This window comes from Salmo trutta, chromosome 12 (assembly GCF_901001165.1).
Source record: "Salmo trutta chromosome 12, fSalTru1.1, whole genome shotgun sequence".
Classification (NCBI taxonomy): domain Eukaryota; kingdom Metazoa; phylum Chordata; class Actinopteri; order Salmoniformes; family Salmonidae; genus Salmo; species Salmo trutta.
The window spans coordinates 85064832-85088951 of NC_042968.1; the positions used below are offsets into that span (position 1 = coordinate 85064832).

Sequence of the window (24120 nt, forward strand, 5' to 3'; positions counted from 1 at the left end):
TTGTTTGGAATTAACCTTTTATTGAGTGAAAAACTCAAAGCACATTTACAGACGACGCCCACGACGACCTCCCTTTCTTCGGGTGCTGTCTGATGGAATAGGGGTGACATCCTCTGCAAGGAGAGCAAGCATTGGTGTCTTCACATGCATTAACAGAATTGTACGTTGAATCCCAGATTCATTGACATCCCCATTTACATTTGTAATTAATATTGTCTTTAGGGAATTGGAACAGAGCGACTCGCTAACGATACGTCACGCTGAATAAGTGCATCTGCTAAGTGACTGAAGTGTTAAAATGCCATGGTTGTGACAACAACATGCGAGAGTATAATGTAAACTGTAATGTAAATAACACAGCCTCCTTGTTCAGGAGACTCCCAAGAAAACAGGCCAAGAGAAAAGTTGAATTGTTTCACATGTAGTATTCAAAGACCAGCTAAAAATACATTTCCAACTGAAAAATGTATATCCTCTGGAAAACATCATACAACCAGTATATTTCACCCTTGACACATTAAATATGCAGACACATGGTACAGTGTTTTCCAACCCTCTCCTTGATTAGTTGACTCAGCCACATCAGTGCAAGGGCTATAACTAACATGTGGACGGGACGATCCATTGGTCCAAGGTGAGGTGTGAGAAACATTGGTATATCAAATAAATTATTCTCCCAACAGGACGGCTGAGCTAAAGCTTACCGATGCGTCCGATTTTCATGCCAGAACGAGCCAGGGCACGGAGAGCAGACTGTGCTCCTGGTCCAGGGGTCTTGGTTCTGAAAGGCAAATGTTCACACAGTTACACAAAAGACAAATCTAATGTGTAGTTGACTAGAGAGATCTAGATCCACAACTCGGAAGACTAAGCAAAATATAGACTGCACTCCTAAATTGATTGTTCTATTTACAGTGGTAAAAAGAGTAGTCGAAAGGAAACAATGTGGCCTACCAAAACTATTTAGCTGCATCAAGCACTGTGCAACCCCAAGGATGTACAAAAGACAAGGTCTGACGGAGCAACAATAGGTTGCGCTTCAGCAAACAGAGGGAGGGATTCATTACCTGTTACCGCCAGTGGCCCTCAGCTTAATATGCAGGGCAGTGATTCCCAGCTCCTTGCATCTCTGTGCCACATCCTGGGCGGCCAACATGGCAGCGTAGGGGGAGGATTCGTCTCTGTCGGCCTTTACCTTCATACCACCAGTCACACGGCAGATAGTTTCCCTGGAGGGTGCCGGGAAACGTTTAGGGCAAAGCATTTGAAATCAACACTGAACACTGCAGACAATAATGTGATGACATCGATTGCTGTAAGAAGCATGCAGGTTGATAATGTATCAGGTCACTTGAATATTTTCCAAAGCCGAGCATGCACGGTTCCCATGCCTCCAGTACTTACTTGCCAGAGAGGTCCGTGACATGAACGAAGGTGTCATTGAAGGATGCAAAGATGTGGCAGACTCCAAAGACATTCTCGCCTTCGGCAACCTGAGGTCCCAGGGCGATGACCTGTTCTTCTTTCTTTTCCTTACCCTTGCGTGGTGCCATAGCTGCAAAGGAATGCACGTTGGTCAGCATTTAGTTTAAGTGTCAGTTACCAATCCTGGCATTAGCAAGTGACCGGATTGAGGCGAGGCAGGAAGTAACGTTTCCCTATCTAGCAAACTGGCTAGATCCTGACTCCTGGTAGGGGATGGATACATTACTCGACAACTTCACCACAAGATGCGTTTGAATTGCTGTATTTAAAAGGTGTCACTCACTAGTTATGTGCACAATGAGAATACTTAGCAAAATGTCAACCATTATTGCAACTGACCAATAACTACTAGCTAACATTATATACAAGCAGTGGTGGGAAAAGTACACAATTGTCATACTTGAGTAAATGTAAAGATAACTTAATAGAAAACAACAAGGTAGTCAACCCTGTAAAATACTAGAGTAAAAGTATTTGGTATCAAAAGTAAATGGAATTGCTAAAATGTACAAAAAGTAAAAGTATAAACCATTTAACATTCCTTATAGTAAGCAAACCAGATGGCACATTTACAAACTAAGCATTTGTGTTTTTAGTGAGTCCGCCAGATCAGAGGCAGTAGGGATGACCTGGGATGTTCTCTTGATAAGTGTGTGAATTGGACCATTTTCCTGTCAAAATGTAACGACTACTTTTGGGTGTCAGGGCAAATGTATGGAGTAAAAAGCACATTATTTTCTTTAGGAATGTAGGGAAGTTAATATAGGCAAAATATTAACAAGGTACAGACACAACACAAAAACTACTTACGTAGTACTTTATCGTATTTTTACTTAAGAACTTTACACCAGTGTATACAAGTGTCACATGGCAACAAACGCCAGTGGAGTGGCGTTAACGTCAACTAAAGTTTTTGTTAACTACCAGACACCAGAATGTATAACACGACAATGTGTGCTTGTCACAACAATGTAAAGACTAAAAACTACAGTAGCCCATAGTTTACCTGGTTAGCATGGGCTAAACAACGCGACAGCAAGTTAGCTACAATAACTAACCGTTAGCGCACCATGAGCAAGCTACACTCCACATGACACTCAGGTACAATTAAAGACATAGATAACACTTCCCTGCAGCAAAAATGCACACGAGTGAAGACATTCGGCACAATATGGTTAATATAACTAGTTACACATCAGCCCCACTCAATGTGCTTCAGCAAACTACATTTCCAGGCCTTGCGATGATGAACATCGCTTCTTCCAGCCTACACTAAAGTAGTCTAATCCATAGACTTCTAGTCCGATTTTCGAACAAATTGCACATTTTCCTTATCTATAAACGCTTACTTTATCGAATACAAGGACAAGGGGCAATATATACTTTAAGGGATTGAGGATTCATTTGGATAACAAATCTGCGATAATTTACCTGTGTGTGTCTCTAGTAAAGCCGAAACAGAAAAGGAAAGAACTTTCGCAACCGGGTTGAAAGTTCAAGCTTCCCCCCCCGGAAGTGGATCTTGCTCTTTACTGCCCCCTAGCGGTTTGTATGTGCACAGCACGCAATCAGTTTAGAAAGGATCGGCCTTAATTTTTTACAGGTACACAGCATCATTTTCAACTTGTGAAATTCTGCTATTTCAACCCCAAAAATATATAATCAATATATATAATGCTATTTCGTCCTGTCATATTCCATGTCAAATTATACGATTTGTTTCACTACATTAAAGAATCCAATGCCACATGTCAAAATCCTCTAAAATCCTCTAACTGTTTACAAAGTCCTTAGACAGAGATATTTGTTTAGAGAAAATAATAAACAGACCTAATTCATGAATTCCTTACCTTACTTATTCCTGCAATGTATTTTGAAGATTCTGGATCCAAGCATGCATGTTTTTCAAAGGGTTGACTATTTTTGTGGGTAATAATGATGACTTTTGCCTTTTTAGTCTTTAGAGACATTCCATTTTCATTGGGTAACTTATTCAAAAGGCTTGAGTAACATTATATCTTTAGAAATGATTTATAGCTGCAACCACATCTGTTACAAGCACATCTGCCACAGACAAGCACACGTAATTCAACTAGTCAAGTCATGGAATGTTTCCTCACAAGTATAATCTATTGGCTGATCCCTCCTGGTGACCTGGATGGAATTATGTTGTCCTTCCATAACCCATAGCAAGTCCCACCCAGTTGGATACTTCAAAATGGTGAAAGTCCTCAATGGCGCTGCCCATGCTAAAACAGGTTTTTGGGCAGTAGAGTATCTCTATGGCTGAGTCGAATCACCCAAGAGGCTACCATCTAAGATTCACATCAAAGTTTATTGTCGTGTACACAGATTTGCTGATGTTATCGCAGGTGCAACGAAATGCTTGTGTTTCTAGCACCAGCAGTGCAGTAATACCTAGCAAAAATTAAAATAAATAAATACACACATAAGACAGAAAAATAAAGAAGTTAAGTAATATCAAAATGAGCAATGTCAGAGACCAGAATATAAATATATATACATATGATGGTGTGTAAAGACAGTAAGGCCAGTATATGAATAGAAAAGATGTGTATAGCTGTAGTTATATAAGACGAGTCATGACTAGAATACAGCAAATACATATAAAGTGGGTAAAACAGAATGTAAACATTATTAAAGTGACCAGTGTTCAATGACTGTGTGACCCAAACTGGTGTCAGAATCCGAGACATTCCATTCAGTATGTTATGTTAAGTTTCGTATGCTATGTATTCATTTGTGGATATCCATCAACCATTTTGTATGATATGTTCCAAATTATAATTTGTATTAAACAGTATGTTACAAATTTGCTAAAACGTACAATATGAATTTGCTAAATGTATGATATATTACGAATTCTAGCTAGGTGGCTAACCTTAGGTAGCTGGCTAACGTTAGCTAGGCTAGGGGTTGGGGTTAAGGTTAGGGTTAAGTTTCTTTTTTCAGCCTCCTGAAGTTGAAGAGGCGCCGTTGCACCTTCTTTATATCACGCTGTCTGTGTGAAGGAACCATTTTAGGTTGTCAGTGAAGTGCACGCCAAGGAACTTTAAGCTTTTGAGCCTCTCCACTGCAGCCCCATCAATGAGGATGGGTGTGTGCTCTCTCTGCTGTCTCCTGTTGTCCACGATCATCTCCTTCATTTTCCATTCCAGCCATTACCACGAGCCCGTCCTCCCCAATTAAGGTGCCACCAACCTCCTGTGCAGAGCACGCGCCCCCGTGGGGCCCCCGTGTTGATCAGCGTGGTGGAGGTGTTGTTGCCTACCACCTTCACCTACCCATCAAAGCACTTCATGATGACAGAAGTGGGTGCTACAGGTGATAATCATTTAGTTTAGTTACCTTTGCTTTCTTGGGTAAAGGAACAATGGTGGCCATCTTGAAGGATGTGGGGATAACAGAGTGGGATATGGAGAGATTTAATATGTCCGTAAACACTCCAGCCAGCTGGTCTGCACATGCACTGAGGACGCGGCTTGGGGTGCCGTTTGGGCCGGCAGCCTTGCGAGGGTTAACATGCTTAAATGACTTACTCATGTCAGCCACAGAGAACGATAGCACACAGTCCTCATAAGCGTCGGGACTCTGTGACAGAAAGTGTCACCTATGAAATACCCAACCAGTTGGCGGTGAAACCCTGAAGTAAATTACCAATGTGTGCGGTTAATGTTTCGGCTCATTCTGAATGCCAGGATGATTGAAAGTCCAAAGTTGGCCAAGGTGCACTCTGGGATGATGGATGTCAGCGGTAGTAGCACAGGGCACTGCTCACTCAGGCATCCATTTTGTGTCAACAGGAGATTGAGCTGTATTCTGGACATGCTCTAGATTACTGAAACATCCACCAACATGGATATTGTTTATGTCATAGGAATTGATCAAGTTAAATCAAATCAAATCAAATTTATTTATATAGCCCTTCGTACATCAGCTGAAATCTCAAAGTGCTGTACAGAAACCCAGCCTAAAACCCCAAACAGCAAGCAATGCATGTGAAAGAAGCACGGTGGCTGGGAAAAACTCCCTAGGAAAAACTCCTGAGAAAGGCCAAAAACCTAGGAAGAAACCTAGAGAGGAACCAGGCTATGAGGGGTGGCCAGTCCTCTTCTGGCTGTGCCGGGTGGATATTATAACAGAACATGGTCAAGATGTTAAAATGTTCGTAAATGACCAGCATGGTCAAATAATAATAATCATAGTAATTGTCGAGGGTGCAACAAGCACGTCCGGTGAACAGGTCAGGGTTCCGTAGCCGCAGGCAGAACAGTTGAAACTGGAGCAGCAGCATGGCCAGGTGGACTGGGGACAGCAAGGAGTCATCATGCCAGGTAGTCCTGAGGCATGGTCCTAGGGCTCAGGTCCTCCGAGAGAAAGAAAGAAAGAGAGAAAGAGAGAATTAGAGAGAGCCTATTTACATTCACACAGGACACCGGATAAGACAAGAGAATACTCCAGATGTAACAGACTGACCCTAGCCCCCCGACACATAAACTACTGCAGCATAAATACTGGAGGCTGAGACAGGAGGGATCAGAAGACACTGTGGCCCCATCCGATGATACCCCCGGACAGGGCCAAACAGGCAGGATATAACCCCACCCACTTTGCCAAAGCACAGCCCCCACACCACTAGAGGGATATCTACAACCACCAACTTACCGTCCGAAGACAAGGCCGAGTATAGCCCACAAAGATGTCCGCCACGGCACAACCCAAGGGGGGGCGCCAACCCAGACAGGAAGACCACGTCAGTGGCTCAACCTACTCAAGTGACGCACCCCTCCCATGGACGGCATGGAAGAACACCAGTAAGTCAGTGACTCAGCCCCTGTAAAAGGGTTAGAGGCAGAGAATCCCAGTGGGAAGAGGGGAACCGACAAGGCAGAGACAGCAAGGGCGGTTCGTTGCTCCAGCCTTTCCGTTCACCTTCACACTCCTGGGCCAGACTATACTTAATCATAGGACCTACTGAAGAGATAAGTCTTCAGTAAAGACTTAAAGGTTGAGACTGAGTCTGCGTCTCTCACATGGGTAGGCAGACCATTCCATAAAAATGGAGCTCTATAGGAGAAAGCCCTACCTCCAGCCGTTTGCTTAGAAATTCTAGGGACAATTAGGAGGCCTGCGTCTTGTGACCGTAGCGTACGTGTAGGTATGTACGGCAGGACCAAATCGGAAAGATAGGTAGGAGCAAGCCCATGTAATGCTTTGTAGGTTAGCAGTAAAACCTTGAAATCAGCCCTTGCCTTAACAGGAAGCCAGTGTAGGGAGGCTAGCACTGGAGTAATATGATCAAATTTTTGGGTTCTAGTCAGGATTCTAGCAGCCGTATTTAGCACTAACTGAAGATTGTTTAGTGCTTTATCCGGGTAGCCGGAAAGTAGAGCATTGCAGTAGTCGAGCCTAGAAGTAACAAAAGCATGGATTAATTTTTCTGCGTCATTTTTGGACAGAAAGTTTCTGATTTTTGCAATGTTACGTAGATGGAAAAAAGCTGTCCTTGAAGCAGTCTTGATATGTTCTTCAAAAGAGAGATCAGGGTCCAGAGTAACGCCGAGGTCCTTCACAGTTTTATTTGAGACGACTGTACAACCATCCAGATTAATTGTCAGATTCAACAGAAGATCTCTTTGTTTCTTGGGACCTAGGACAAGCATCTCTGTTTTGTCCGAGTTTAAAAGTAGAAAATTTGCAGCCATCCACTTCCTTATGTCTGAAACACAGGCTTCTAGCGAGGGCAATTTTGGGGCTTCACCATGTTTCATTGAAATGTACAGCTGTGTGTCGTCCGCATAGCAGTGAAATTTAACATTATGTTTTCGAATGACGTCCCCAAGAGGTAAAATATATAGTGAAAACAATAGTGGTCCTAGAACGGAACCTTGAGGAACACCGAAATTTACAATTGATTTGTCAGAGGACGAACCATTCACAGAGACAAACTGATATCTTTCCGACAGATAAGATCTAAACCAGGCCAGAACTTGTCCATGTAGACCAATTTGGGTTTCCAATCTCTCCAAAAGAATGTGGTGATCGATGGTATCAAAAGCGGCACTAAGATCTAGGAGCATGAGGACAGATGCAGAGCCTCGGTCTGACGTCATTAAAAGGTCATTTACCACCTTCACAAGTGCAGTCTCAGTGCTATGATGGGGTCTAAAACCAGACTGAAGCGTTTCGTATACATTGTTTGTCTTCAGGAAGGCAGTGAGTTGCTGCGCAACAACTTTTTCTAAAATTTTTGAGAGGAATGGAAGATTCGATATAGGCCGATAGTTTTTTATAATTTCTGGGTCAAGATTCGGCTTTTTCAAGAGAGGCTTTATTACTGCCACTTTTAGTGAGCTTGGTACACATCCGGTGGATAGATGCGGCAGTTCATTTTATCACATATTTTCATCCATCTAAATGTCCGTTTCTGTTTCTGTAAAGGCTTTATCCAGAAATATTACTTAATTGGAACCACTTCTTTCAATTTGGTAATATAATATTGTTATATAGGCATATCAACTTCTGAAACCCTGTAATCTCTTCTGGCTTGCTGAAATTCAGGACCCCTGTAATTTAATTTATGTAAATTACACATTGGCTAAAATGCCCATTTAACCCTCTCAATCTGTACATTGACATGGGGGTGGTGTGCAGTGCAACCAAAGTGCAAGTGTAAAATCAGATGATCTTGATTCAAAAGGTTGAGTTTAAAATCTATTATGGTGACAAGCTCCTTTGGTGAAACATCCTCGATCTTCTACACCGATCTCGACAAACCATTTCTGTATGGACCTTGCTTTGTGCACAAAGGCATTGTCATGTTGAAACAGGAAAGGGCCTTCCCCAAACTGTTGCCACAAAGTTGGAAGCACAGAATCATCTACAATTTCATTGTATGCTGTGTAGCATTAAGATTTCCCTTCACTGGAACTAACGGCCCCCCCCCCCCGAACCATGTAAAACAGCCCCATACCATTATTAATCCTCCAACAAACTTTACAGTTGGCACTATGCATCGGGGCATCCGCCAAACCCCGAGTTGTCCGTCAGTCTGCCAGAATATGAAGCGTGATTCATCACTCCAGAGAATGGTTTTCCACTTTTTCAGAGTCCAATGGCAGCGACCTTCACACCATCCACTTCGCAGCTGAGCTATTGTTGCTCCTAGATGTTTCCACTTCACAATAACACTTACAGTTGACCAGGGCAGCTCTAGCAGGGCAGAAATCTGACGTACTGACTTGTTGGAAAGGTGGCATCACATGACAGTGCCACATTGAAAGTCCCTGAGCTCTTCAGTAAGGCCATTCTACTGCCAATGTTGGTCTTTGGAGATTGCTACATTTTATACACCTGTCAGCAACAGGTGTTCTGAAAAAGCCAAATCCACTAATTTGTAGGGGTGTCGACACACACACACACACACACACATATATACACATATACATATACATATATATATAAACACAAAAGTATGTTGAATCTGCCAACTACGATCTGAAATGAGTTAATATTGCGCTTACAGTAGTAGGGACAGATGGCTGAGGTTTGTGCTTGCCGTGCAGAACAACTGATACGGGTTGGATTTACTGTCATTTGGCAGCTAAGAAACCAATTTACAGTCTATGAGCCACATGAGTTCACACAGCATTCATGATGCACCTTCTCCTGGCCAATAGCTGTTACTTTACTTTGCTACAAGAGATCAACTACATAGAAAATGAAGATGCATGACAAGAGTTAAAAAAAGTGGTTTCTTTATTTGTAAATTAAAAATCACAAAAATATTAGCTACCAACAATAAAAAAATATTAACAATTGGTTGATTGTACAGTCCAGATGATTATTTCCTTAGTTAATTAACAATTACTACTCATTAATGTTCAATATTAACCATTCATTTATTAACTACTCATTAAATGTCATACAGAATCTTTGAAAGTACAACACTAGGACTTTTGCTGGGGTGGGGTAAAGGAGGAACAGCCCAGACATGAGATGTGCTTGGCTCATCTCCTGACTGTAATGTATAGGCTGGAACAACAACAACCTCCCTGATACACGGAAACCAGAACACTTCTACCACATATTGCATTGAAAAATAGGCTCAAGTCACAGGAAGTTGTAAAACGGCTCAAGACAAAAAAGGAAACGTGAATATATTACAGCTCCTCGAGCAAATTGAAATGAGAGCAGCATTTGTGCATCCGTGTATCACCACACAAGGTGCATGATTCAGTACCTTACATACAATTAATCTAGAATGGACTCGTAAGTCCACACTTCCTTACAAGAGTCCAAGTAATACAAAATAGAAAATGGAGCCCTGCAAAATTCCTACCACAAACAAGGACTGTTCTCCTTAACAGGAAAGTTGTAGCAGTACCTTCTTCTAACACCTAGTGCTGAGAAATAAATATTGTGCTTCTAGGAGAGAATGGATTCAGAGTAGATCATGCGTCTGTACATACTGGAACTGTAATACAACAAAGAAATGTCATTAAGCCCCAATATATGTTTAGATGCTTTGTATCTGTATAGCAACTAACTGATGAAACGATGCGAGTTCACATTCCTCTAACCTCGACTAATAACTGGAGAAAAGAAAGCCCTGTGTGTTCTGTACAGAAAACACCAGCTCCTCAGAATGTTTGATTTTGCAGCTTCAAAATCCAATTCCACCTCCTTTCATTTTCGCCCAAGTCTTTGCAGAACACTAAAACTCTCCTGATTGGACTTTTTGAAATGAGCTAGGACCCCAAGCTGTGGTGATAAATAAACCATGAGGATGACAGGACAGAGAGTGAACCTCTAAGAGCATCATACAGGGACAGATAAGAACAACTTCTTACAGGCGTCCATTTACACTATCAACTGACCCAGTGGGCTTCAGTTCAAAGGGCATACTAAATACTAAATCAACTTCACTGCAGCTAAATGCTGCCGAGCTAGAGGCATGTTGCTGTGACTGATGATCCTCAACATCCTGTGTTGGATTTAGCATGTGGCCAAGTCATTCTACTGTAGGTGAAAGGGGAGACTGTGATGTTGTCTAACTGTAAACTAGGACATTATGGCTAAGGGAACCAGTATACTTCCTTAGTGGAGTAAATCAACATATAACCTTCCATTCTACTCTCCCACATAGCCCAATTTTACAGGAACAGTAGGAGGAACAAATCAGGTGCCCGAATGCATAGGGAGGGGATTTAGCTTGAGTTGAGAAAGACCAGAAGTCCTTACCTCATTAATAACGTATAGATGTACGGGCTACCTGACTCAGGCTCAGGGATGGAGAACTCTGGCGATCCCTTCCATCTCCACTGAGTTGGGGAGACCTGCTTTTAGTTTTGTTGTACCTTACACGTGGAATGATCTACAACACACTTTAAAATGGGAGGAATTGGTGCCTCTAGGGCAGGCCTGGGCAATTCCAGTCCTCGGGGCCTGATGTGTCACACTTTCCCCAGCCAACACACCCGACTCCAATAATAAAGATCTTCAGTTTAGAATGCAATTAGTTTAAAATCAGCTGTGTTTGCTAGGGATGGGGGGAAAGTGAGACACCAAATCAGGCCCCAGAGGACTGGAATTGCCCAGGCCTGCTCTAGGGTCCTTCAGACGGTTGTTAGGGGACCTTTTTACTGAAGAATGTGTCAGTTTACTTAACGTGTATTGTTGTGTATAATAACATCTATTTTAATGTGTATATGAATGTGTCATTTAATGTGTGTATTGTATTGTTGTGCTAAACAGGGCTCATCTGTTAAATAGACCTTAGTCTCAGCATCGACTCCCTGTCAAAAATAAATGTTAAATAAAAATGTAGTGCTTAATGTTTTTAATCAATAATTCAAAACTTAATTTAGTCTTAAATTGGTAAGGCATTTGATAAGAATGAGAAGTGCAAATATAAGAGGCGCATTACTGCAAATTTACAGATGTAGGATCTTAATTTGAGCCAGAAAATAATCCGGCAGCAATAGGAAATGTGAATTATAATGTGGATTATAACATTAACCTGCTGTCAAAATAAATGTAAAAAAAAAAGTCAACATCATGCTCCACTTGCTCTACCATCACTAGTGGAAACAAAGATATGCTCGGTACAGTAACACATCGGATGGCGATGATGATGCTCGTCTCCTCAGTGATAAATTGCAATGTCTACCTTAAGGCCTTTTAACATGCAGCTACATTTCTCATGTCACATTTATGTTCAGTTTGCAGTGTACTCTACAGACTTGGTAGAATCAGCTGTATTTAGGAATGGGTTTCAATATTTCATTATTAAAGGACGTTACAACCAAGGACAAGCGGAAACATTCCACTGACCAAGGCAAGGCCAGCTTGTCTCGTTCGGAAATATCATTATGGATTTAACTTTTTTAATCCACTGTGAATTCATTCAATTGAAGGTCTCAGACAACCAAATGTAATTTGACAAGATAAAGGTCAAGGGTCAGTGTGGTCTGTGGTAGCAATACATGGGCTCCAGTTAGGTTTTCAGATGAACACAGATTAAAAAGAACATACAAGGCTCGACAGATGCGTTGTGCAACCATAACACCTCGGAAACAAATAGACATCCAGCAGTATATGAGTGTTAATTATGAAAATATAAATTCAGAAATACTTTCAAATGAACATTCCACTCTGGCACTTGAATATCCATTATTGGCTAATGTATTGTTCATGACAGGCACAGAGAAATGACGTTGTCTTGTCTGTGTGTGTCTGTGTGTGTGTCTGTGTGAGAGTCTGTGTGAGAGAGTGCACACTTCAGTGATGGAACAAGAACATCAGTCCCCGTTGAGGGATCGCTCCCTCTTCTCTCTTTGCCCCAGTGTCATTCTCTCTGAGAAGGAAGTAGAACAATCCTAAACTCAGTTCATGTCTCTCCTTCACCTCGGCCTCTTCTCCCTCCTGAGGGCCCACACCCCATGCTAGGGTCCCTGGGGGCCACTGGGAGCAGCTGGGCTGACTTGGCATGGGGGGGGCCTGTCTCTCCTGCCTTCCTCAGCTCCTGGTCAGCCCGCATGGCGGTGAATAGCTGGAGCCGAGGGGCGAGCACGTGCGTCCCCCTCTGTGGGGGACAGGAGGGTCAGGTTGGGGTGGTGTCTCTGTCCTCGTGTCCACGGCCGTGCTGAGGCTACCTGGTGTGGAGCAGCTCCTCCCTGAGCCAGCTGGGCAGAGGCTGGCCCATCTTATAGAGCAGCTTGGACAGCTCTATGTTGTTGTCCCTGTAGTGCTCCCTAAGGAAGGAGCGAGACTGCCACAGGACAAGAGAGAAAGAGTGTGTCAAATATAGGGCACAGTTACAAGAACATTTTTAATACACATACATTGTTTGTAGCTCCCACCCTATATACAGCAGTTGCCCATTTAGTTAGGGGCTCATCAGTGAAGCTGGGTCAAACCCTACGGTATTTGTAGCCATTGGTTATTTTCTTCTGACGATTTGGTTAAATAAAATTCTAATTCCCGTGAGATGGTCGGGCCTTGGAGGTTGCAACCTTGCATCATGGCAAAGGGCCAACTGGCCACATGGTGGCGCTATAACAAGTGACTGAAAATGCTAACTTTGAAAGCTCACACCCCTCACCCCGTTTGAGCTAGTCCTGGAATTCAGTGCATAGGTCTCTGTCCTCACAAGGAACACATTTGCCATGTATCTGCACGAAACTTGATACACGGCATATACGGACCAAGGTCTCACAACGCATGTTTTTCCAGACTAGCATCATAAACAACATGGCCACTACTGACTAATAAGCATTAAAGTGGGCGTGACCTGGCACATAAATGCATATCAAATCAGACACAGTTATTCGTAATGAATAAATCAGAGTCACCACATGGTGGAGCTATAACAGGCACATATTCATATCTCTTGATCTGTTTGACTCAGTCTTGGAATTTGACACATGCTCAGGGCCGTGACTCTTGCTAACCTGCAGAATATGGTCCAAATTTGGTCTCATGGGGGTGCTATTGGACAGGAAAAAACATTAATGCAAGCTCATTGGCTTATGTTGTTTGAATTAAGAGTGTTGGAAAATATTTAAAGACGTGGGTTTATAGATGCTTACACACCAAATATGGTGCCAATTGGTTAAGCGGTTCCGGAATATAAGACTTTTATAGTAGTGAACATAAAAACGGTACATAATCCATCAAAAGCATACTGCGTGATCCGTTTGATTTTGAGTTCTGATATTTGGCAAACGTGATAAGTACAGAAGTGGCTTGTCCAATTTCTCCTTAAAGTGGCGCTGGGCGGCCAAAGCTTGAACCCCTAGATATGGGGCGGCAGGTAGCCTAGCTGTTAAGAGTGTTGGGCCAGTAACAAAGTTTGCTGGTTCAAATCCCCAAGCCAACTAGGTGAAAAATCTGTCGATGTACACTTGAGCAAGACACTTAACCCTAATTGCTCCTGTAAATCACTCTGGATGAGTGTCTGCTAAATGACTAAAAGGTACATGTATATGGCTGCTTGCAGCTAGTTTTGGTATTGAAATGATATGACAATCTTCAATGTTATGATGAGTATTTAACTCTTATACCCAGGGAACAACATCACATTTAATGTTACATTACCTTTAGTTAACTTAGTGTGCAGAGAGAGCTTTAGTCCAGACTACTGAGTAACTCAGGCAGAGGGCACTGCAGCTCTGCTCTGTGTGTCTCATGAGCCCTGTCATCCCAGCTAATTACCCCTGAGGTGTCTGTGCCAACACAGGCAAGGTAACTTCAAAGACCTAAGCTCAGTGCCCACCCTGTCCTCCTCAACACCCCTCTCCTCTCTATGGCTGCTCCTTAGACACTACCAGATCCGGTGGATTTCCATGCCCATCCTGAAAAGAGCTGAGCGGAGGCTGTCACAGACAGACAGGCAATGAGGACCATAAAGCACCACTGACTAGAGTAGGACATACTTCTATAACATCTATTCTAGGAGAGACAATTCAACTATATAAAAAAACACATGCTTATCAAGGTAACAACATTTTTACGTCTAATAATGTTTTTAAGTTGAGGGAAAGACAGACATTTGAGGTTTGTGTACATGGTTCATAGTAACTTACATCTGTGTCCATGTCGGGGTATCTTCGTCCTTTACTCTTGCCCAGACATTTGGTCTTCCCTCCGTCTAACAACTGGCACCAGAACCCTTTTTTGGGATCAAACCTGGAAGAGGAACATAGAACCAGACAATGGAGGTAGGCAAGTCAAAATGTTTAAATTAATTCTCATCAACCTAATGAAAAGGGAACATCCTGAACAGATGGTTTGCGGCTCTTCGTGTTTAAAGAGTCACGGCGACAAACCATATCCATTGTCCACAGGGGGATGTGGCTGACAGATGTTGCTGTTTACTGCAGTCTGGCTGGGTGATTATGTGGTCAAGCGTCAGAGGCAGAAACAGATATGGGGGGGGGCTTGTGAACAGAGGGAAGCAGAAGAAAGGGAAAAGGTTGGCATGGTGATGTCAAAGCGATGGTAATCCCTCCAAAAGAGAGCATTCTGAAAACCACATCAAAGCTGTTCACAAACCAAGCACCTCCGCTCCGACTGAAAAGATAGGTTCCTTCACAAATCACAGCGGTGTTGAACAGCTCAATACTTTAAAGCAGGGATGGGCAACTGGAGGCCTGCACCCTTTTGAAGGCCCTCAGATGAATTTCCAACAATTTAAATGTTTTATTTAAAATGTTTTAGCAACTCAGTCAGCGTTTCAACTTCATGTTGAGAGTTAGAATAGTAGAACACACAAGGTGCAATTTAGAAATTTGGTTGTGCATCAGCAGTTTTTCTCTTATGTCATTCACAGATAGTCAATTAGCCCCTATCAGCAGAATTTTAAAAAATTGCTAAGTTAGTTTAGCGGCCAGCTGTCTAAACTAAAACGCTAGAATTATAGGCTGGGGGGCCAAAGTTGATTTCGTTAGACATATTAAAAACTGCTAACATTTCTCTCCACCCTATGTCAAAATGTTTAGAATTACAGCAAACTTACAAAAAATGTTTTGATCACAACGTGGCAGATGTAGGTACGCAGACCCGCGAGCAACTGCAGACCTTCAAGATGAGTTCAGATTTTTTGTGGCCCCCCATCAAAGTCGCCCATCCCTGCTTTAAAGGCCCAGTGCAGTCAAAAAAAAAAACTTTTAGTGAAAGAGCCAGTTGAAAACAACTGCCTGACATCATTATGTGGTAAATTACACTGAAAAAAAATTAACGCAACATGCAACAATTTCAAAGATTTTACTGAGTTACAGTTCATATAAGGAAATCAGCCAATTGAAATACATTCCATTGGCCCTTATCTATAGATTTCACATGACTGGGAACACATATCTGCTGGTCAACAATATCAAAAAAAGAAAAAAAGGTAGGGCCGTGGATCAGAAGACCAGTCAGTATCTGGTGTGACCACCATTTGCCTCATGCAGGGTGACATCTCCTTCACATAGAGTTGATCAGGCTGTTGAATGTGGCCTGTGGAATGTTGTCCCACTCCTCTTCAATGGCTGTGCAAAGTTGCTGGGATATTGGAGGGAACTGGAACACACTGTCGTACCCATCAATCCAGAGCATCCCAAACGTGCTTAATAGGTGACAGGTCAAATCAAATCAAATGTATTTGTCACATGGTTAGCAGGTGTTAATGCAAGTGTAGCGAAATGCTTGTGCTTCCAGTTCCGACCATGCAGTAATATCTAACAAGTAATCTACCAATTCTACAACAACTACCTTATACACACAAGTGTAAAGGAATGAATATGAATATGTACATAAAAATATATAAATGAGTGATGGCCGAACGGCATAGGCAAGATGTAGTAGATGGTATAGGGTACAGTATATACATGAGATGAGTATTGTAGGGTATGAAAACATAAAGCTGCATTGTTTAAGGTGGCTAGTGATACATTACATCAGGATGGCAAGATGCAGTAGATGGTATAGAGTACAGTATATACATATGAGATGAGTAATGTAGGTTATGAAAACATTATATAACGTGGCATTGTTTAAAGTGGCTAGTGATACATCTAATTACATCAAGATGGCAAGATGCAGTAGATGGTATGGCGTACAGTACAGTATATACATATGAGAATAATAATGTAGGTTATGTAAACATTATCTAATATAAATAATATAAAGTGGCAAGTGATAAATTGATTACATACATTTTCCCATTATTAAAGTGGCTTGAGTTGAGTCAGTATGTTGGCAGCAGCCACTCAATGTTAGTGATGGCTGTTTAACCTCTTAGTGACCCCTTAACACGCGAATCCCATTAGCGGGATTGATTTGACAACAGCCAGTGAAATAGCACAGCGCCAAATTCAAAAAACAAAAATCTCATAATTCACATTTCTCACACATACAAGTATTATACATCATTTTAAAGATAAGATTCTCGTTAATCTAACCACAGTGTCCGACTTCAAAAAGGCTTTACGGCGAAAGCAAAACATTAGATTATGTTAGCACATCACCTAAACAAGAAAAGCCAAACAGCCATTTTGCAAGTAAGGAGAGGCGTCACAAAAACCACAAATACAGCTAAAATGAATTACTAACCTTTGACGATCTTCATCAGATGACACTCCCAGGACTCAATGTTAGCCAATACATGTATGTTTTGTTGGATAAAGTTCATATTTATATCCAAAAACCCCATTTTACATTGGCGCGTGATGTTCAGAAAATGTATTGCCACCCAAAACTTCCTGTGAATGAGCACATCAATTTACAAAAATACTCATCATAAACGTTGATAAACTTCACAACAGTTATTGAAAGAATTATAGATATACTACTCCTTAATGCAACCGCTGTGTCAGATTTTAAAATAGCTTTTCGGCGAAAGCACATTTTTCAATATTCTGAGTACATAACGCAACCATCAAAGCAAGCTATACAGTTACCCGCCAAGTCATGGCATCAATAAAACTCAGAATTAGTATTAGAAATCTAATAATATGCATATCCTACCTTCTGAGTCTGAGTAGGAGGCAGTTTAATTTGGGCACGTTTTTCATCCGAACGTGAAAATACTGCCCCCTATCCTTAACAGGTTTTAACAGTCTGATGGCCTTGAGATAGAAGCTGTTTTTCAGTCTCTCGGTTCCAGCTTTGATACTCCTCTACTGACCATGACTTCTGGATGATCGTGGGGTGAACAGGCAGTGGCTCGGGTGGTTACTGTCCTTGATGATCTTTTTGGCCTTCCTGTGACATCGGGTGGTGTAGGTGTCCTGGAGGGCAGGTAGTTTGCACCCGGTGATGCGTTGTGCAGACCTCACTACCCTCTGGAGAGCCTTCCGGTTATGGGTGGAGCGGCTGCCGTACCAGGCGGTGATACAGCCCGACAGGATGCTCTCGATTGTGCATCTGTAAAAGTTTGTGAGTGTTTTTGGTGACAAGCCAAATTTCTTCAGCCTCCTGAGGTTGAAGAGGCGCTGCTGCGCCTTCATCACCACGCTGTCTGTGTGGGTGGACCATTTCAGTTTGTCCGTGATGTGTACGCCGAGGAACTTAAAAAACTCTCCACCCTCTCCACTACTGTCCTGTCAATGTAGATAGGGGGCTGCTCCCTCTGCTGTTTCCTGAAGTCCACGATCATCTCTTTTGTTTTGTTGACATTGAGTGCGAGGTTATTTTCCTGACACCACACTCCGAGGGCCCTCACCTCCTCCCTGTAGGTCGTCTCGCCGTTGTTGGTAATCAAGCCTACCACTGTAGTGTCGTCTGCAAACTTGATGATTGAGTTGGAAGCGTGCATGGCCACGCAGTCGTGGGTGAACAGGGAGTACAGAAGAGGGCTGAGAACGCACCCTTGTGGGGACCCAGTGTTGAGGATCAGCGGGGTGGAGATGTTGTTACCTACCCTTACCACCTGGGGGCAGCCCGTCAAGAAGTCCAGGACCCAGTTGCACAGGGCGGGGTTGAGACCCAGGGTCTCGAGCTTAATGACGAGTTTGGAGGGTACTATGGTGTTAAATGCTGAGCTGTAATCGACAGAGGTATTCCTCTTGTCCAGATGGGTTAGGGCAGTTTGCAGTGTGATGGCGATTGCGTCGTCTGTGGACTTATTGGGTCGGTAAGCAAATTGGAGTGGGTCTAGGGTGTCAGGTAGGGTGGAGGTGATATGGTCCTTGACTAGTCTCTCAAAGCACTTCATGATGACGGAAGTGAGTGCTACAGGGCGGTAGTCATTTAGCTCAGTTACCTTAGCTTTCTTGGGAACAGGAACAATGGTGGCCCTCTTGAAGCATGTGGGGACAGCAGACTGGGATAAGGATTGATTGAATATGACTGTAAACACACCAGCCAGCTGGTCTGCACATGCTCTGAGGACGCGGCCGGGGATGCCGTCTGGGCCTGCAGCCTTGCGAGGGTTAACACGTTTAAATGTTTTACTCACGTTGGCTGCAGTGAAGGAGAGCCCGCAGGTTTTGGTAGCGGGCCGTGTTAGTGGCACTGTATTGTCCTCAAAGCGAGCTAAAAACTTGTTTACTCTGTCTGGGAGCAAGGCATCGTGATCTGCGACAGGGCTGATTTTTCTTTTGTAGTCCGTGATTGACTGTAGACCCTGCCACATACCTCTCGTGTCTGAGCCGTTGAATTGCGACTCCACTTTGTCGCTGTACTGACGCTTAGCTTGTTTGATTGCCTTGTGGAGGGAATAGCTACACTGTTTATATTCGGTCATGTTTCCGGTCACTTTGCCCTGATTAAAAGCAGTGGTTGGCACTTTCAATTTTGCGCGAATGCTGCCATCAATCCATGGTTTCTGGTCGGGGAATGTTTTAATAGACGCTGTTGGTACGACATCACCGATGCACTTGTTAATGAACTCGCACACCGAGTCAGCGTATTCGTCAATGTTGTTGTTCGCAGCAATGCGGAACATATCCCAGTCCACGTGATCGAAGCAATCTTGAAGTGTGGAATCCGATTGGTCGGACCAGCGTTGAACAGACCTGAGGGTGGAAGCTTCCTGTTTTAGTTTCTGTCTATAGGCTGGGAGCAACAAAATGGAGTCGTGGTCAGCTTTTCCAAAGGGAGGGCGGGGGAGGGCCTTATATGCGTCGCAGAAGTTAGAATAACAATGATCCAGGGTTTTACCTGCCCTGGTAGCACAACCGATATGCTGATAGAATTTGGGGAGCCTTGTTTTCAGATTAGCCTTGTTAAAATTCCCGGCTACAATAAATGCAGCCTCAGGATATGTGGTTTCCAGTTTACATAGAGTCCAATGAAGTTCTTTCAGGGCCGTCGATGTGTCTGCTTGGGGGGGATATACACGGCTGTGTTTATAATTGAAGAGAATTCTCTTGGTAGATAACGCGGTCGGCATTTGATAGTGAGGAATTCTAAGTCAGGTGAACAAAATGACTTGAGTTCCTGTATGTTGTTATGATCACACCACGTCTCGTTAATCATAAGGCATACACCCCCACCCTTCTTACTAGAGAGATGCTTGTTTCTGTCGGCGCGATGCGTGAAGAAACCAGGTGGCTGTACCGACTCAGATAGCGTGTCTTGAGTGAGCCATGTTTCCATGAAACAAAGAATGTTACAGTCTCGGATGTCTCTCTGGAATGCTACCCTTGCTCGGATTTCGTCTACCTTGTTGTCAAGAGACTGGACATTGGCGAGTAGTATGCTCGGGAGCGGTGCGCGATGTGCCCGTCTACGGAGCCTGTCCAGAAGACCACTCCGTCTGCCCCTTCTGCGGCGCCGTTGTTTTGGCTCGCCGGCTGGGATCCGATTCTTTGTCCTGGGTGATTCTTTGTCCTGGGTGGTAGGCCAAAAAGAGGATCCACTTCAGGAAAGTCGTATTCCTGGTCGTAATGTTGGTGAGTTGACGTTGCTCTTATATCCAATAGTTCCTCCCGACTGGTCTGGTGAGCATGCAGGCCATGGATGAACTGGGACATTTTCAAATAAGCTTTTTGTGCATATGGAACATTTATGGGATCTTTTATTTCAGCTCATGAAACATGGGACCAACACATTACATTTTTGTATAAGTATAGTATAAGTCATTATCAATAAAACGTCACAATAAGGTGCAGTGTGTTCGATTTGCCTGTTGGTGGGCAAGGAGACGCCCAGCTCCACTAAAACCATGAATAACTGTGCCGGGATAGTTAAATAAATATAAACTGTTTGGTTGTAATATCATCACCTCCTGAAGAGCATAGTCAGCGATACAAATGTCAGATTATTCAATGCCAAACAATTGCTCACATTTAGATCTGAGTTATAGAGCAAGTAAATCCATCCTTTTCATGATCATGAACATAAATTGAACATGTCATTTCAGATACGTGATGGTCAAGATGAAGGAAAAAGGAAACCGCACACTGCTCTTGATAGTATCACTGATCTTTAATAAGCTTCACGTATCGGACTCGGCCTTCGTCAGAGCTTTTGAGTTAAAAAAAAAAATTAGCACCCCTATGTAGACCTAGCCCCACCCACATCCGTTCCACGCATCGAAAGGGGTTGGAGGCGAAGGAAAAACAAATAAGTGCTACCAAATATAACAATACGAATTTCATAAATATTCTAATAAAGTGTGTAAATAAGACGTATTAAACACGTCTGTAAAGCCACAATGAGGACATAAACCTACCGAGCAAGTTTTCATTAATCATTGGGTACATCGTAAGATGTACCCAATGATAGGGGCATAATTCATGTTCAAATTCACAACATAACATACATAGGCATTTCATCATTAAGTCCTTTAGGAAATAATGTCTGGAGGGTTGTATCTCTTATTGCGGGACTCTGAAACTGTGAATTGAGCCACATTTATTGTCAACCTATGTGTATTGAACACTATTCAAGAGGAAAAACAATACTGCGTGGATGTTTTGTAGTCTGATAACTGAGGATCACTTTCAAGGAGGTACTTTTATTTTGAAGGCAAACTGCAAATTCCACTATTGTGACTAATCCTTACTGTGGCTAGCTTCACAACACATAACCCGGTCCGTTTGAGCTTCACTAGCCAGATGAAGCTAGCTGGCTGCTTATAATGTTAGCTTTGGGCAACAGGGTTAAGTAGCTGGCGAGCTATTTATTTTCAAGAACTCAAGTTCAATTTCAATAGGCGAACAACAAGTGGCTACCTAGCCAATACTCACAAGGATTCCTAAATCATTGCTAAGAATAATGAAAATGACTGCAGTTTCTACTGGTCATTGTTTTCAGGCTGCTTGTATTGGTGCTATCTAGGTACCAAGCTAAAGCTAGCTACCCCAGAAGTTACGGTCGAACAAATAATGCTTTATTACCAACGCGGTATTGTAAACACATTGTTTGTGGCCGGTGTTTGCAGACTTTTTTGTACAGCTTTGACAGTGCTACTGATAGTAGTGGTGGTGCTTGGCTTGCACGTGCAAATTCAGAACACACAACATCCTATAATTGAACTCTGTTATTTGATGTGTCAAATTAAAAGCTTATTTAAAGCATAAAATAGTGTTATTTAACTTGTATCTTTTTTGACATGCAAACACCCATACGGCGTTCCATAGTATGTCTTGAAGCTAATAGCAGTGACGATATTACTGTGCAACTCCGGTAGGGGAACATGTGTACCAGTGATCGACCAGTCGGCGAAAGTCGAATTTGACACGTCAAATAACACAGTTCTATTATAGAATGTTGTGTGTTCTGAATTTGCACATGCAAGCCAAGCGCCACCACTACTATCTATCAACCGTTCACCCACGACAGAGAACGGTTGATTGTCAAGGGCAATTAATTCCATTATCTTGGCGTTAATGGATTTCGCTTTTGAGCTGTCTCGCTGAGTTGTTACTCTTAAATGACTGCTCGACTTGTTGACTGCTCCATCCACACAGCAGACATTGTGGCCTAGGTTAGGAATGCCGTGTTGCACGTGTAGCGCAACATTTTACATGGCGTCATTACGTCATGTACCTACGTTATATAGGTATGCACGTCAGCTTTGATATCGGTTTTGCACATCGGCATTAAACTAGACATTGGGCCAATACCGATGTTGGCATTTTTAGCTAATATCGGCCGATTCCGATATGTTCACCGATATATCGTGCATCCCTACTGATGACAGAGCTAAATGTGGAATAATCAGAAATGTGTAGTTCTGACAATGCTCTTCAAGAGGTGATGATATTAAAACAAAACAGCTATAAAATGTATTTAACAATTCCTTTAAAACGGCACGTAGTTCAAATCAAATTTTATTTTTCACATGCACAAAAGTTGTCAATGGTTTTAGCGGAGCTGGGGGTCTCCTTGTCCCCCAGCAGCCAAATCGAATCCTCTGCACCGTATTGTGACATTTTATTGATAACAACCTATAAGAAAGAGTTCCAAACCTCTCTGCCAATAAAAACACACTTTTTGTTTTCCCCTCCCCATTCAGACCACTCCCAGACAGTCCTAGAAAAATTACTGCTTGAGAAATTATCCTTTGCTAAGAAGCTATTTCTTTTTGACCATTTTAATTGTAAGGAATTAATAGTTACACCGAAATAATTTGATAGAGAAAAACGGCTGATAACGCTTTTACCTGTCTGGGCTAGGGGGCAGTATTTTCACAGCCGGATGAAAAACGTAACCAATTTAAACAGGTAACTACTCTGACCCAGAAACTAGAATATGCATATTATTAGTAGATTTGGATAGAAAACACTCTGAAGTTTCTAAAACTATTTGAATGGTGTCTGAGTATAACAGAATTCATATGGCAGGCAAAAATCTGAGAAAAATCCAAGCAGGAAGTGAAAAGTCTGAGAATTGTAGTTCTTTTGATTCTCTATCGAAGCTACAGTGTCTGTGGGGTGACGTTGCACTTCCTAAGGCTTCCATTGGCTGTCTAAAGCCTTCAGAAAGTGGTTTGAGCATTTTCCTGTCACTGGGCAGATAATAGGAGCTTAGTTACTGAGTGGTCTGCCTGGCAACAAAGGGATTGGATATGCGCAGTCACGCAAGCACGCCGTTCCTTCTTTTTCTTCTTGAATGAATATGCTATTGTCCGGTTGGAACATTATCGCAATTTTACGTTAAAAATACCATAAAGATTGATTTTAAACAGTGTTTGACAAGCTTCGGTAATGGAACATTATGACTTTATCGTTTCGCGCTTGCGCGTTATGCCTTTGGATAAGTGATCTGTACGCACGAACAAAACGGAGGTATTTGGACATAAATATGGATTATTTCGAACAAAAACAACATTTCTTGTGGAAGTAGCAGTCCTGGGAGTGCATTCTGACGAAGATCAGCAAAGGTAAGAGAATATTTCTAATACTAATTCTGAGTTTAGGTTGCCCCGAACTTGGCGGGTGTCTGAATAGCTCACCGTGATGGCTGAGCTATGTACTCAGAATATTGAAAAATGTGCTTTCTCCGTAAAGCTATTTTAAAATCTGACACAGCGGTTGCATCCAGGGGTAGTCTATCTATAATTCTTAAAATAATTGTTATATATTTTGTCAACGTTTATGATGAGTATTTTTGTAAATTGATGTGCATATTCACCGGACGTTTTGGTGGGAATACATTTTCTGAACATCACGTGCCAAC

The 24120-nt window shown here is 42.5% G+C and overlaps 2 protein-coding genes across 4 annotated transcripts in view; both read right to left on the minus strand.

The window, feature by feature from the left end:
- On the minus strand, positions 1-3029 carry LOC115204526 (40S ribosomal protein S14). The gene is made up of 5 exons (XM_029770180.1): positions 2917-3029; positions 1405-1555; positions 1068-1229; positions 705-781; positions 1-113 (listed from the first exon to the last, which is right to left on the minus strand). The coding sequence occupies exons 2-5, from the start codon at positions 1551-1553 to the stop codon at positions 46-48; spliced, it is 456 nt and encodes a 151-aa protein (XP_029626040.1). The 5' UTR covers positions 1554-1555; positions 2917-3029; the 3' UTR covers positions 1-45.
- Positions 3030-9246: 6217 nt separating this feature from the next.
- The window catches only part of LOC115204527 (bifunctional heparan sulfate N-deacetylase/N-sulfotransferase 1), a 143186-nt gene continuing 128312 nt past the window's right edge, over positions 9247-24120 (minus strand). For all 3 annotated transcript variants that reach the window (XM_029770181.1, XM_029770182.1, XM_029770183.1), the window contains exons 14-15: positions 14595-14697; positions 9247-12778 (exon numbers count right to left, since the gene is read on the minus strand). In XM_029770181.1, the coding sequence (XP_029626041.1) occupies positions 12659-12778; positions 14595-14697 (223 nt within the window). In that variant the 3' untranslated portion in view covers positions 9247-12658. The remainder of the gene's footprint in view (positions 12779-14594; positions 14698-24120) is intronic.

Coding starts and splice junctions, on each gene's coding strand:
- LOC115204526 (XM_029770180.1), bottom strand. CDS start 1,553: ATGGCACCACGCAAGGGTAAGGAAAAGAAAGAAGAACAGGTCATCGCC. Junction 782..1,067: donor AGGGCCACTGGCGGTAACAG/GTAATGAATCCC, acceptor TTTGCCTTTCAG/AACCAAGACCCCTGGACCAG. Junction 114..704: donor CATGAAAATCGGACGCATCG/GTAAGCTTTAGC, acceptor CTCTCCTTGCAG/AGGATGTCACCCCTATTCCA.